We start from the raw sequence: 13,072 nt of genomic DNA, 5'->3' as shown, positions 1-13,072 counted from the left end.
GGTGAGTTTTACATGCCAACAGGCAAAAAAACCCCAACATGCTAAAGGTTCAGATGCAAGAAAAAGTTTCTAAAGATAAGATAATATATAACTACCTGTGCATTAAATATATGATAATGTATAACTATCTGTATATTGTCTATGAAATACACTATGTCTGATAACCTTACATTTCTTGCACAGGTAAGACTATCTACATGGCTCATCTTACACATGGTACATTATCATTTGCCTGTATCCAGGCAAACAAAAAGCAGTCCTAACCCCATCAGCTAACTCTCCAGAGCATGAGATAGAGGTACCACTGTGTTCTTCACAGCTAATGGTACTAAAAGAAGGAAACATGTTTTACCCTCTCTGACCCTTTTACTTTTGGCTGGCAAAACAGTAACAAGGATATAAGCTTCACCCCAACAGAGACAGCAGTTTAACAGAATCCAGTCTTGCCTGTAAACCATCATTCCAAGAAATAATATGTTCCAGTGATCTCAAAGTGAAAGAGGTATACCATTTAAAATCCTCTTTGAAGATGCAACACACCAGATGACATATTTAAGAACAGCTCAGACACCAATGGCACGATACACATCAAGGCTCAAAAACATAAAACTAAAGACAGGTCAATATATTTTAGGATCTTTTTAATACAGACTATCAGGGAAGGACAGAATGCCCCATGAACTTAGCAACCATGGTAAGTATATTATTACTTTCAAACATACTGTGAAGCTTAACACACTAAAGAGCAGTCTGCCACCTCATTTTTAGCTTTTGCCACTCGTTATTTGAATTTATCTTTAGTTGGAGAGTAAATCATCATCTCTAGGTAACAGCACATACTAATAAAGTAGCAACGGATTAACTCTATAGGTTTCAAGCAGAGATCAATAGGATCTTTCTCTACCTTCAGGTATTCTGAGATACATCATCTTCTGCCTTTCCAACCCTGCCCCTACTAGGACAAATGAAGCTCCTGAAATGCTGAATTAGTGGGTTACAGTTTGTCAGGCCAAACCTCTACTGTTGCTTCCTCTCCATATATCCATCATGTTATTCTTCTCTAATTGAAGCACTGTGCCCCTAAGACATTGGAATGTCCCATCTGAACTAAGTATGTATAGTATTAGATCCTGTGAGGCCAGTGAAGCTGTGAGAAAGTGCAGTAAACGTAAAAGAAAAGGTTTGAGCCTAACAGAAAGCATATTGTAAGGATTCTGTCACAGTAAACACAATCATTTTTATTACACACATTTACTTTTGACCAGTGTCTCATCTGAATGTGTCACTTTAAACGCAGTGTACCGGGAAAATGTATTTTCCTAGGTTTTGGTTTGCCCTTTCTGACTAGTCACAGAAAAGATCCTTTGAGTTTACCTGGGACAGATCCTCTGAGAGAGATGTTACTCTGCAGCTTGGTTGGGCTGCTTGCAGAACAGGATTTGAAACTAGTTGTGATTCCAGTTCAGCCATAAGCATTGGACCACGACTTGTATCTGCATCTCCAAGAATTTCTGCTGAGAGAGAAAAATAAAGAGAAAAAAAACTCCTTGATGAGCTGGAGCAATAATCTCCCGGACAATTCATGTGGCAGGATGTGGAGCCTTTCAAGATTTGACAATGGGACATGTAATGTTAAAGAGTATTATTTCCTCCTTACATGGCTCACTGTATATCACTTAAATCATTGTTGTGGGAAAAAAAGAAATAAGAAATATATGTCTGTGGAAATTGAAAGAAATAAATCAGTTTTATCATCTGTAGACTTCTAACACAGCAAGCATTTATGATAGCTTCAAAGCTGTATAGTTCATCATAATATTATATGCTTAATGAGCTTTATCACACATATTGGAAAAGGATTGGAAAGGCTTCTTCATGAAAATGTTTCAGTGTTGAGTGAATAAAAAGAAACCTGTATATGGGTTTTTGTAAAGGGATAATTTGCTATATATTCTAGCATTTATCATACTTTTGCAGCCTGCAAGTATGTAAAGCATCTTTATGAAAAATGTACTGACAGCTCATGAACTGACTTTACCCTTCTGGTATCATACATAGCCAAAGAATGAATTTTAAGCCTAATTAACTATAATTATTGCTTAATTAACTGTAATTATTGTTCACTTTAAGACTACATGTGCCATATTTCATTTGCATGTTGGTTTTCATATCCATGACTTTAAGCACTGAAAACAAGGATTTATAAATGAAACACTGATCATCAAGATGCTGATATATCTACATAAGCAACACCTGAGCCACCCTACAAATAGACATCATGTTTCCACAATACAAATAAAAACTGGTCACAAAACTGAAGATACCCACAGACACGCAATGCCCACAACTCTTACAGCTAGATCTGTGAGTGACTCAGTCTGACAGAGAAACTGAGTACCCACTGCAAGGTTGTATGTACAGAGATACACACCCTGAAATACATAAACTTCCACACCCATTGGTGTAACAATTGTTTAAATATACTCCTAAAAATAATTATCAAATAAAATGATGGACCTGCATTGTAACTGTTGCGGCTATCAGGAAATAGCTCTTAGTCCTGACTTGCAGTAGACTGAAGGACATGCAATCCCACATACCAGTGGACGGACAAAAAAGATTTGTAAGAAAAGTGGAAACAATCACAGATCATTCTTTCCACCCTCCACCACCTCTCCCCTGAGAACAGATTGTTTCCTATTCAGTGTTGACTGTATCAAAAGGACTTGGAAACAAGATTTTCTGTTCCTCCCTGATATGAAAACACTCTTGTCTTGAAAGCAGATCCTAGCTTTTGTACAATGTCGTTTCCTTAGCAATGTCAATGAATACTGTGCTGTGTATTCTGAGGTGAGGAGGGAGGGAAGCGAAGTTAAAAATCATCAGAATGCAACAGAACTCAGGCAGGGATTATTACAAATTATGTAAAAGCACAGGGCATTCCCCTATTGTAGTCCAGGGCACTTGCCTCCTCTCAAAAAAATACTACAACAAAAACAATACTACAAGATTTAGAAAATTAGCACAAAAAATTACTAGACAAACACACTGCTTATAGATTATCATTACAAGCAGGAGTTGGTTTCGGAAAGTGTTAAATATTTACAGCACAGACAAATTAAAGACATATAAAAAATAGATATAGAGGAGATATGTTATGCCAGATACAGCTATGGCCAGTCAGGGTAAGAAGGAAATATCCCTAGTAGACAGGTTGTTCCATTAACGTGCATCTTCTAACTCTCTGTAGGGTCCTGAGCACTGTTAGAGATTTACCGCAGATTGATCTAAATCACTCATTTATTCCTACATCACAGTTCTTAATGCTGACTGTCCTTTAACAACACCGTGTTAAACAAGTGACTGGGAGAAATATCTTATGCCAGGGAGCCTAGAGTAATCAATCTTCCAATAACATTCAACAAACTACTTTCAAGTAAATGTTTGATAATATATAATATACCAGAACATATTTTCAAGGCTGATAGTGGTGTAGCTGGTCCAAAATATTAGTTAACAGTTATCTTAAAAAGCTTACTCTCTCTGTACCAGTTCAAATGTAAATCAGTTCAAAACTAAGCAAATACTCTTATTTCTCTGAGATTATTTTTGCCACATGTTGAAAACATTAAATTTCAATCCACTTCCTACTGGTCAGGGGTTGACAATGTGGCATATGCTTCTCTTGTCAAATTTGTAAATGCAAATTAAAAAGGACAGAAACCCAGCTGTTTGATCGCTTCAGTTTACACAGCTTTTGATGAATCAGTGAAACCACATTTGTGTTGTAACAGCTTAATAATTATTTCAGTTTAGTTTAATCATATTTAAAACCACAGGCAACAAAATGGAGAGTTTCTACGTGTTTGCAGCAGTTTTGTAAAGCAAGTTTAGAAGTACATTTTCAGTTAACAATAGAGAAACTGGGATGAAAAATAAGGGAGAGGAAGGATGAGCCATTGGTTACAGCACTAGTCTCAACTGAAAAGAAATAGATTTCCCTGATTTACCACAGCAACATATCCCTGCACTGCTTTGTACAAGCCTCAGCTACCCAACTGGGTAAAAAATAATTTCCATATTGTTATAGGAATATATGAAGCTAAAAATACATTACTGATTATGAGACACTGCAATATCACTTTGATGGAGTGATAAAAACAATGAGGAGGAGTGCTGTGTGAAGGGACAGAGAGAAGTAACTTGAATTGTCAGTGTTCATACCTGTCCTATGGAAAACAACTTCAAGAATGGTCAAACGAAGTGTTTTTGAGAACTGAACTTGACTTAAAAGAATAAAATATCTACTTTACAAGTCAACTTTTATATAGGCAAGTGGGTACTTGCCATGATTTTTGTTCAAACTGTAGAGTATTACAGACAAAGGAGAGTGAAGACAAGGCTTTAATTGAATCCAGTTCTCAGAAAAGGAATGCTAATAATTTCATTGCAGCAATTGCCTTTAAATTTTTTATTTTGTATTTTGAACATATTCTCTGAGATTCTTTCAGATACCGTTACTGAAAATTCTCAGAGTCCACATAAATATCACAGAGAAGAAATAACAGTCTAATTGTACCTCCAATTTGGGCAAGCTGCCCTGGCGATGGGGAACGGAAACCCTGGTGTGGTCTGTTCCCAGACCTCCGAGCAGCTGGCTGGTCCGTATAAACTGAATGTCCCATTAGGATTCTCTCTGCTGCTCGGGGCAGCCTCGGTCTTTGACCTTCACTGAGCTCCCCAACACTTTCATCAGAATCCTACATAGAACAGCAACATCAGAACAGCAGGTATAAAAAAATCCCAATGTATTTCTTCAAAAACCAGGCATTGTTATCTAATTACATTAACCCTTAAAGCATATATAAACTTAAGTCTACATTATTAGCATTGAATAAAGAAAACAGAAACTTAGAAGATATCATCTAACTGGCGTTGAAAGATCTACATTTATCAAAACTGAACAGCAAATAATCACTTACAGTGAAACAGCATAATTTATTTTCATAGTGGTATCCCCACACAATCAGAATCTAAGTTATATTTTTAGCACATGAAGTCTTTAACGTTACACATATGGCCATTGTTGACTGCCTGACCTTGTAACATCGAAAACACCTAAAAGCTATTGACTCTCTGTTGTATAGCACATCAGATAAAAAGTTCAACTGTTAAGTAGGTTTGGGTGGCACCTAAAATAGTGATGGTTCCTGGATTCTGACTTTCAAAGCGGCAGAGAAAAACCAACTTGCTCCTATGCAGGAAAACAGGTTGAACACACATACATACATGCGCACAGTATCATTCTAAGGCAATATTAGTAACATCTAGGAGAATATTCTTTCTCTTATAAATTAGAAGGTATGCTTGTGCACCTTGCCAAAATCTGGGGGAGGAGTTTATTAGTGTCATGTATGGACTGACTGAGCGATCCATGACTATGGGAAAGGGGAAAAAGCAAATTAGAGATGCATTTGTAATCGGCAGTGCTGATGAGAAAATGTCACTACAATTACAGTCAGACTCAGAGCTGACACTGTAGAAAGCTTTTCACTGAGTCCATCCACCAGAGATCATTAAGCGAAATAAAGACAGACAAAGGAACAGTTAAGGAGGTAAGTGAAGTTACTAATTATTTAGACTAAACTGACCAAGACAGAAGGAAGAAACTGCATGTGCATCAATAAAATCAAAAAAGCAAGATCTGCTGTAAATGAAGGTGTTCATGAACCATATTGCAGTATTTAAAGTTCACTTCCTTGCAATGTTCCTCCAGCTATGTCAGGTAGAATAGATGACCAGTCCAAACCGCTATTTTCCACATAGGAAATACTTAGATGTGTGACAAAAAATTACTTTTGTCCTTTGTAATGTAGACAGTTATATTTTTCTGTAAGTCTGTTTTTCTGTCAACTGAATATGAATATTTTGAGGTTTTGTTCCAAGACCCGTATCAACAGCATGTGCAAAAGTGCATGTAAACATTTGCTGAGTTATTCTTTATACCTCCGTAAAGCACTCATAGAGCTGTTACGTGCAACAAACTTATACTGTTAAAAATATCACCTATACTGAAGTGATGTAAAACTTGCCTGGTATTCAAAATGACAGGACAAATCCGGTATACTGGAAGAGTCACATACACACCTTGAAAACTAAGTACGTGTGATACTATGTGCAGCTAATTTGTTTACAACACTCAATCTTCAGTGTTTTTAAAAAGTTCTACACAAGCACAGAGCCAACAGTAATGGGATCACTTCCAGAAGGGAATGAAGCGTATGAACCTGTTCCATAGCCAACAGGAAGGATCAGCTTGAAATATTTTATCTAATTTTGAGTAGGAAAGTATCACTTCAAAACTACTGTACTGGAAGGAAAAGGACTGTAAGCTACCTCCAAACGGTACATTCCTTCTTGTGCAGCAACAGGTGCTTGATTTAATTTGGCTAAAAGAGTCAGGACAGGATCCCTGTGATAGCCTTTCTCCGGTCTTCTCACCACTTGCCCTTCACTGGGAGGATCATAATCCTAAACCAAAGAAACAAAATCCACTTAATACATGATCCAAAACGGGTTTTTGTAGAAACCTGAATCATTCTTCCTTTAGTTCACAACTAAGCTTTTTTCTTTTAAGTTCTTGTACTTTCCACACTGAGAAATAGTGCCATGAAAATCTAGGCATTTAAAAATAAGCAAACTGACAACATGCTGCTTTTTCCCTTTACCCACAAACATGCACAGTCTTTGTTTGATACACAGGACTGCAATATTTAGAGAAGAACAGTGTCCTTTAAGCCACCAAATTTCAGGGAAACAGTTAAATCCTCACACATACTGATTGCTAACAATGATCTGGCTGGTCTTATCAGCAAGGATTTAACTTCCTTGACCAGAGAGCTTAGTCTGAGGACAGAGGACTATTGGAAGGAGTTACAACCCTGCTGACAAAGACAGGGAAGAACATCTTAGCAAGCAAGCTTTCTAACCTGATGAAGAGAACTTTAATTTAGGTTCACCTGATAAGAGAGTCTTAAACCCAGAGTTTAAGAGAAGAAGTGTGGCAAACAGAGGAGGCATCCAGTGGGAAGCCCGCAAAAGGAACTTTTACAATCTTGCTCAAGAGGGAGGACATTCTCCTCAGGAGGTACATTCACAAGACAAAGTCTGGACAACAGACAAAGATCTGCAAGTTCAGGGCACATTCTCACAACTGTGACATGAATGAAATCGTGGATATTAGATGGGAGAGTATGCACAGGTAAAGTATGGCCAAGTATGGGTAGGAATGTTTAGGAAGGATAGGCAGGGAGAAAAGAAGTGGACTCCTACTCTAGGACATTTAAACTTTGCATTATTGAGGTTGGAAGGGACCTCTGGAGATTATCTAGCCCAAACCAACCGCTCAAGGCAGCACCTCTTTGAGCGTTTGGCCACTCCCACAGTAAAAACATTTCTTATGTTTAAAAGGAATTTCCTGAATTTCAGTGTGTCCACTGTCTCCTGTCTTTCACTGAGTACCACTCAGAAGAGTCTGGCTCTGTCTTTCTTACTTCTTTCCACCACGTATTTATACACATTGGTAAGATTCCCTCAGAGCTTTCTTTGCTCCAGGCTGAGGGATCCAAGCTCTCTCAGTATGACAGATGCACCAATCCTTTAATCATTTTTGTAGTCCTTTGCTGGACTCACTCCAGTAAATCCTTATCTTTCTTGTACTGGCGAGCCCATAAATGGACACAATACTCCAAATACTGTCTCACCAGTACTGAGTAAAGAGGAAGGACCAACTCCCTTGACCTCCTGACAATGCTCTTCCCGATGCACCAAAAGATGGTGGTGGCCTTCTTTGCCACAAGGGCACAGTGCTGGCCCACATTCAACTCGCCTACCAAGATCCCCAGGTTCTTTTCTGCAAAGCTGCTTTCCAGCCAGTCAGCCCCCAGCAGGTACTGGTGGATGGAGTTGTTCCTCCTTAGGTACAGGACATGGCATGTCTCCTTGTTGAACTTAATGAGATTCCTGTCAGCCCATTTCTCAAGCCCAGTAAGGTCCCTCTGAACAGTGGCACAACCTTCTGGTGTATCAACCAGTTTTGTGTCATCTGCAAACTTGATGATGATGCAGTCTGTGCCATCATCTAAGTCATTACTGAAATGTTAAACACTGGCACTAGTACTGACCCCTGGCATACCCTACCAGTGACTGGCCTCCCGTTAGACTTTGTACCACTGACCACAACCCTTTCAGCCCAGTAGCTCAGCCAATTTTCAGTCCCAGGTCAAATCATTCCTTGAATTCACAGACTTCCATGTGCCTACCGATGGTCTGAGTCAGGATCAGATGCGAAAGGAACACCAGTGATGTTGTGGGCAGGGTCTGCCTCAGAGCACCTGACCAACAGAAGGTAAGAGGAAGCTTTCTATGAAACATTAACAGGGGTCTGATGATTGCAGGTCTTCCTCCTCATGACAGATTTTAATTGTCTGGGCACCTTCCAGAAGAGCCATAAAGCATTGTGGAAGCAGTCCAGGAAGATTTTAGAAATCCCTCCGGAGTTCCCTTCCAACCAATACTGCTACAATTTCACTATCAATTTTTTTATTCTTTCAGAAAGAAAACAGTTTTGTTTAAGCATAGTATTACTCTACCTGATCCTGTAATTTATATGACAGTTGTGTCCTACCAAGAGGCATTACGCAAAGTCAAAGAGGGAAAGGCCAGGCATTTGAGGAAAAGAAAAGTGTTAACAGAGAAAAGGAATAGAGAATACCTTGACTTAGGAGGCTTCCAGGACAGCAGACTGAGGCAGATGTCAGGTAAGAAACTATACTGAAGTTTTAAGCAGCTTTAACTAACTCCAGCCTCAACTGATCTACTTTAATAATTTAAGCATACAACCAATTAAAAGATGGCTCAAAACTGAAACAGCTCAGAGCATAACAATGTTCTATTCTGTTTAAGACGTCTTAAAACTAAAAACAATAAAGAAATAAAAATGCATATTAGCTATCACCTACAGAATTAAATTAGTTTGTATAATCTGGGTTTTTTTCTTTGTAGCTATGAAATTCTAACATTCTTTGTAAGTGTCCAGTTTAAAAACATAAATTTAAAAAGTTTTTAAGTGAAAATGCTTAAAGTAGATCCAATTTATCAAGATGCTCAAGGTCGAATGCCACACTAACTCTGTCTCCTTGTGAAACATTCCCTTACCATTTCATTGGCATCTTGTAAAGTACTGGTTAAGCTCTCAGCGAGGTTTGGAAGAGGGAGTCCTCCTTCTGCTAAGGCTGAAAAATATTTTAAGTTACAAATACTAAAAAACATGCAAGTTATATGAAAGAAGGCCAAGGCCACATTCTTTAATAATTGCAACACAGTGCTTTAGTAAAGTTGGAAATTCCTACTGCTGGATGTGTATTATAAAGACATATTTTCAGCTTCCACGAAAATCGCTCTTACACTTTGCCTTCAGTAAGTACACAGCACCACATGGTACTTGTGCAAGACAGTCTCAATTATTTTCCAAGTTGATTTTATGATAAAAGAGCAGAATAATCTCTTTTCAATAGTAAGCAGAAGCATTTTGCTCAGAGACAAGAAGAAGAGCAATGAGATCTCTTAAATCCAAACCAACGGACTGAAAGTTAAGGACCGGGTTAATGCTTGCAGTTTTATCAGAAAATGTATGAAATGTAACTTTGTAGACTGGAAGTTTATAAAGAAAAAAAAAATCATCCAAATTCTAATTTCCAAAAATTTGTCTAGTCAGTTACCTCTTGCAGCCAGCATCTGTCCATAGCTGAAGAGTACCTCCCCTTCTGAGATGGGTCTGTCTGCAGTTTCTGTTTCTGTGAGGGTTAGGCTGCTTTCCTGCGTGGACTGCCCAGAACTAACTGTAGGCACAGGTGATGGAACCTGTGGATTGCAAGGAATCGATTCAAAGGGCCTTGCTGATGACTGCTGAGGTGGTAAAATCAAGGCCTCTGGTTCCTCATCATTAGCCACCGACATCTCACTATAATGTAAGAATATGCATTATGAATATACCAAAAAGCATTGAACAGTATAGACTAAAGTCTTAGATTAATTTGCAAGTATTTTTTCAAATGCAAGAGCACAGCATTTTACAGAATAGTCCAAGAATCAACATGGTTAAATAATATTATTAATCAATTTCTGGTTATAACTAAAAATTGCTATGTGTATTCCCACTGAGGTAATAGAAAAAATAAAATGCTAATAACACAATATTTAATTGTCACTACATTTATTACTGGCAGGCATAACAATAAAAGTTTACTAAGTACAACATTTAGCAGGACAATGAATAAAGACCAATAAATCCTGAGAAAGGTCCTGAATTCTCATTTTTCTCCAAAATATAAGTCAAGCAATTCAAAAAATGACTTCTGTCATATCTCAATGCCCCCTGACATATACATTAAGCATTTTTTTTACTGACTTTTTGAGGATATATGTAGAAAGAATATGTATGTTCATTTTTTTAAAAAATGAGAAAACTGTGCAGCCTGTTCAACTCACACAGCCTTGGAACGGAATGGTTCTTCAGTTAAAGGACTGGGTTTCTCTTCTTCCAGAGGAAGTTCTGCATCACCCCATGGGTTTGGAGGCTTTGGACTTCCCATTTTTGCAGCTTCGGAGACCCATTCCGAGGCAGGAGAGCTTGGTGTGGTTGTTCTGGGAGGCGTATTGACAGGGGTGACCACGGGTGTGCCAACACAACCAGTGGCAGCTGGAATCTCAACTCCTGCATGTGTGAAGTCATATATCAGATCAGAAAGGAAAGCAGGAAGCAAATCTCAGACAGAGAGCCAGTCAGTTCTACTAAGAACTGGCAGTTTTTGTGATACCTTTTGATAGTTATGGAGACAAGCCTAGGTTAAGACCAGTTTCTTTTAAGTACAGTGTTGGCATCTGAAAGAGCTAGAATAAACCTTAATTGCTTACTTCCTTTAATAAGGGAGACTGCTCTGCATTTTAAAAACTAAGATGCATTACTTGGAGAGTGTAAATTTGGCTTAATTAACACTAGAAACACAGGAAGGAGCAAGAGACAGGTATTTTTCTGATGTGAAAAAGTGTAGAGGGGCTGGGAGGGGTGGAAATCACACAGACAATAGAAATGTGCATTAAATTTGAAAAAACAGAACTGTTAACAGATAAAAGATGTTTGCTTTTTATATGAATTAGCCCATAATTTTTGTACTACATGAGTTCCCACTTGAATTATAGCCTCAAGAATATTTATCCTGAGAGATAACGTGTCTTTGAAGAAGAAAATTAAAGGCAGTAGATTAAAGCATATTTGCTACTTCTAAACTTCAATTATTATTTTCACTACCTGTTTCTTTAATTTTTTCATGTTCGTGAACATCCCCACTCATTTCTGTAAGAGATGGAGAAGACTCTGGAGTTTTGACTGAAGGCAATTCTTTTTCTGAAGGTGGTGTTTGTGGTGGCGTGGCCTGGGGTGTTGGCAATGGAGTAGGCACAAGAGACTCCTGAGGGAAAAAAAAAAAAATCGTAACCACAGTTATTATCTCAATGCAAAATTCCTATCTTCCAAGCATCCCCAGAGATAGCTGAGGAAGAGAGAAAGGCAGGTTATCACAGAACAGGAACAGTTGTTGCTTAGATACACATTTCATGGATCTAACTCCTCCATCTAAACATAAAGTTGAACCAAGCTAAAAGGTATGCCTGGACAAAATAAATTAAAAAACAGTAAATTACGCATTAGAATTGTTACATTTGGAAATCATTATGTATAGAATAGAATAATTTCAGTTGAAAGGGATCTACAGTGATCATCTAGTCCAACAGCCTGACCAAATCAGAACTGAACAAAAGCTAAAGCATGTTGTTAAGGGCATCGTGCAAATGCCTCAAATACTGACAGGCCTGGGGCATTGACCACCTCTCTCTAGGAATCCTGTTCCAGTGTTTGGCCACTCTCTTCGTAAAGAAACACTTCCTAATGTCCAGTCTAAATATGAATTATATTATTAATATAATTTTACTAAACATTTGCTGCAATGTTAAGCAAGAAAATATTTTGTGACACGGATAAAATTGAGTCATTATGACACTTTTATGGTAAGAGATTCAGCTAAAGGGAAGATTACAAATAAAGCAATAGCCAAGACAGTAAAGCACTAAAATAAGCACATAGTTGTGATGTTCCTTAAAAAAATGACAGCAATGGAAGTAAGTCTGACAAGGAAGTATGACGGTTGTCATTTAACCAGCTATGGAAAAGTATGATGGATCTTTCCAGGTTTTTTCCAGCCCTGTTATCTGACATTTCATAAAGAAAACAAGATAATGGAGCTAAAAGAAGGCTTCCAGGCTAGTTTCTGAAGAATAAAACCTCAGACTGATGATTTTTATTAAAAACTCTTACAGGAAGCGTAACATGCTAACACATTTGGCAGTTCACACACAACTGCATGACATTGTGAACACCAAAGAGCTTGGTAACTGGGCAGCTGAAGTTCTAGATAGGAAACTTCACAGTAAGAAGAGGTGAATCAAGAACTGCTATCAGCTGAGCAGAAATGGAAAAAGGAGAAGAAAAAAACCCTTATGAATGTACAAGCTACCCAAAGGATAACTATTAGCCACAAATGAGAAAAGACTTTAAAAAAATATAATCAGCTACCTGAGATTACAATAAAGGTGGGAGAATATCACTACTACAGCACAAGGCACTAAGGAAACTCCGTCTTTTATTATTATTAAAAATGTCTACTAGCATATTAGCATTACCCGTGGTCAAGACCAATCTAAATTGGAAAACATAAAATTGCTGCCCATCAGCATGAGTTGAAAGACAGTACACTTACGGACGATTGCTTTATTTAAGCCTAATCAAACAAAGGCCATAAAGGACAAACCTAATTCCTTTAAGTGCACAAATGAATATATATATATATATATATATATGGTAAGGAGAAACAACCATTTCAGCCTAAGGACATTTCAGTTTAAGTTGGTACAGAAATAAGGTTTAAGAAGGCCATTCGTAAGTGTAGAATGGTTGTTA

General features: G+C 37.9%; 1 protein-coding gene across 4 annotated transcripts in view; it reads right to left on the bottom strand.

The window, feature by feature from the left end:
- KIAA0586 (KIAA0586 ortholog) overlaps positions 1-13,072 on the bottom strand; it is a 72,943-nt gene that overhangs the window by 28,248 nt on the left and 31,623 nt on the right. For 3 of the 4 annotated variants that reach the window (XM_033009755.2, XM_033009756.2, XM_033009758.2), the window contains 7 exons: positions 11,369-11,528; positions 10,549-10,774; positions 9,780-10,021; positions 9,217-9,293; positions 6,397-6,531; positions 4,580-4,760; positions 1,375-1,514 (listed from right to left, as the gene is read on the bottom strand). In XM_033009755.2, coding sequence (XP_032865646.2) covers positions 1,375-1,514; positions 4,580-4,760; positions 6,397-6,531; positions 9,217-9,293; positions 9,780-10,021; positions 10,549-10,774; positions 11,369-11,528 — 1,161 coding nt within the window. The remainder of the gene's footprint in view (positions 1-1,374; positions 1,515-4,579; positions 4,761-6,396; positions 6,532-9,216; positions 9,294-9,779; positions 10,022-10,548; positions 10,775-11,368; positions 11,529-13,072) is intronic. The other variant, XM_033009757.2, reaches the window with a different exon arrangement.

This window comes from Tyto alba, unplaced genomic scaffold (genome assembly GCF_018691265.1).
Source record: "Tyto alba isolate M040663 unplaced genomic scaffold, T.alba_DEE_v4.0 Super-Scaffold_29, whole genome shotgun sequence".
NCBI lineage: Eukaryota > Metazoa > Chordata > Aves > Strigiformes > Tytonidae > Tyto > Tyto alba.
This window is presented reverse-complemented; position numbering and strand designations above follow the sequence as displayed.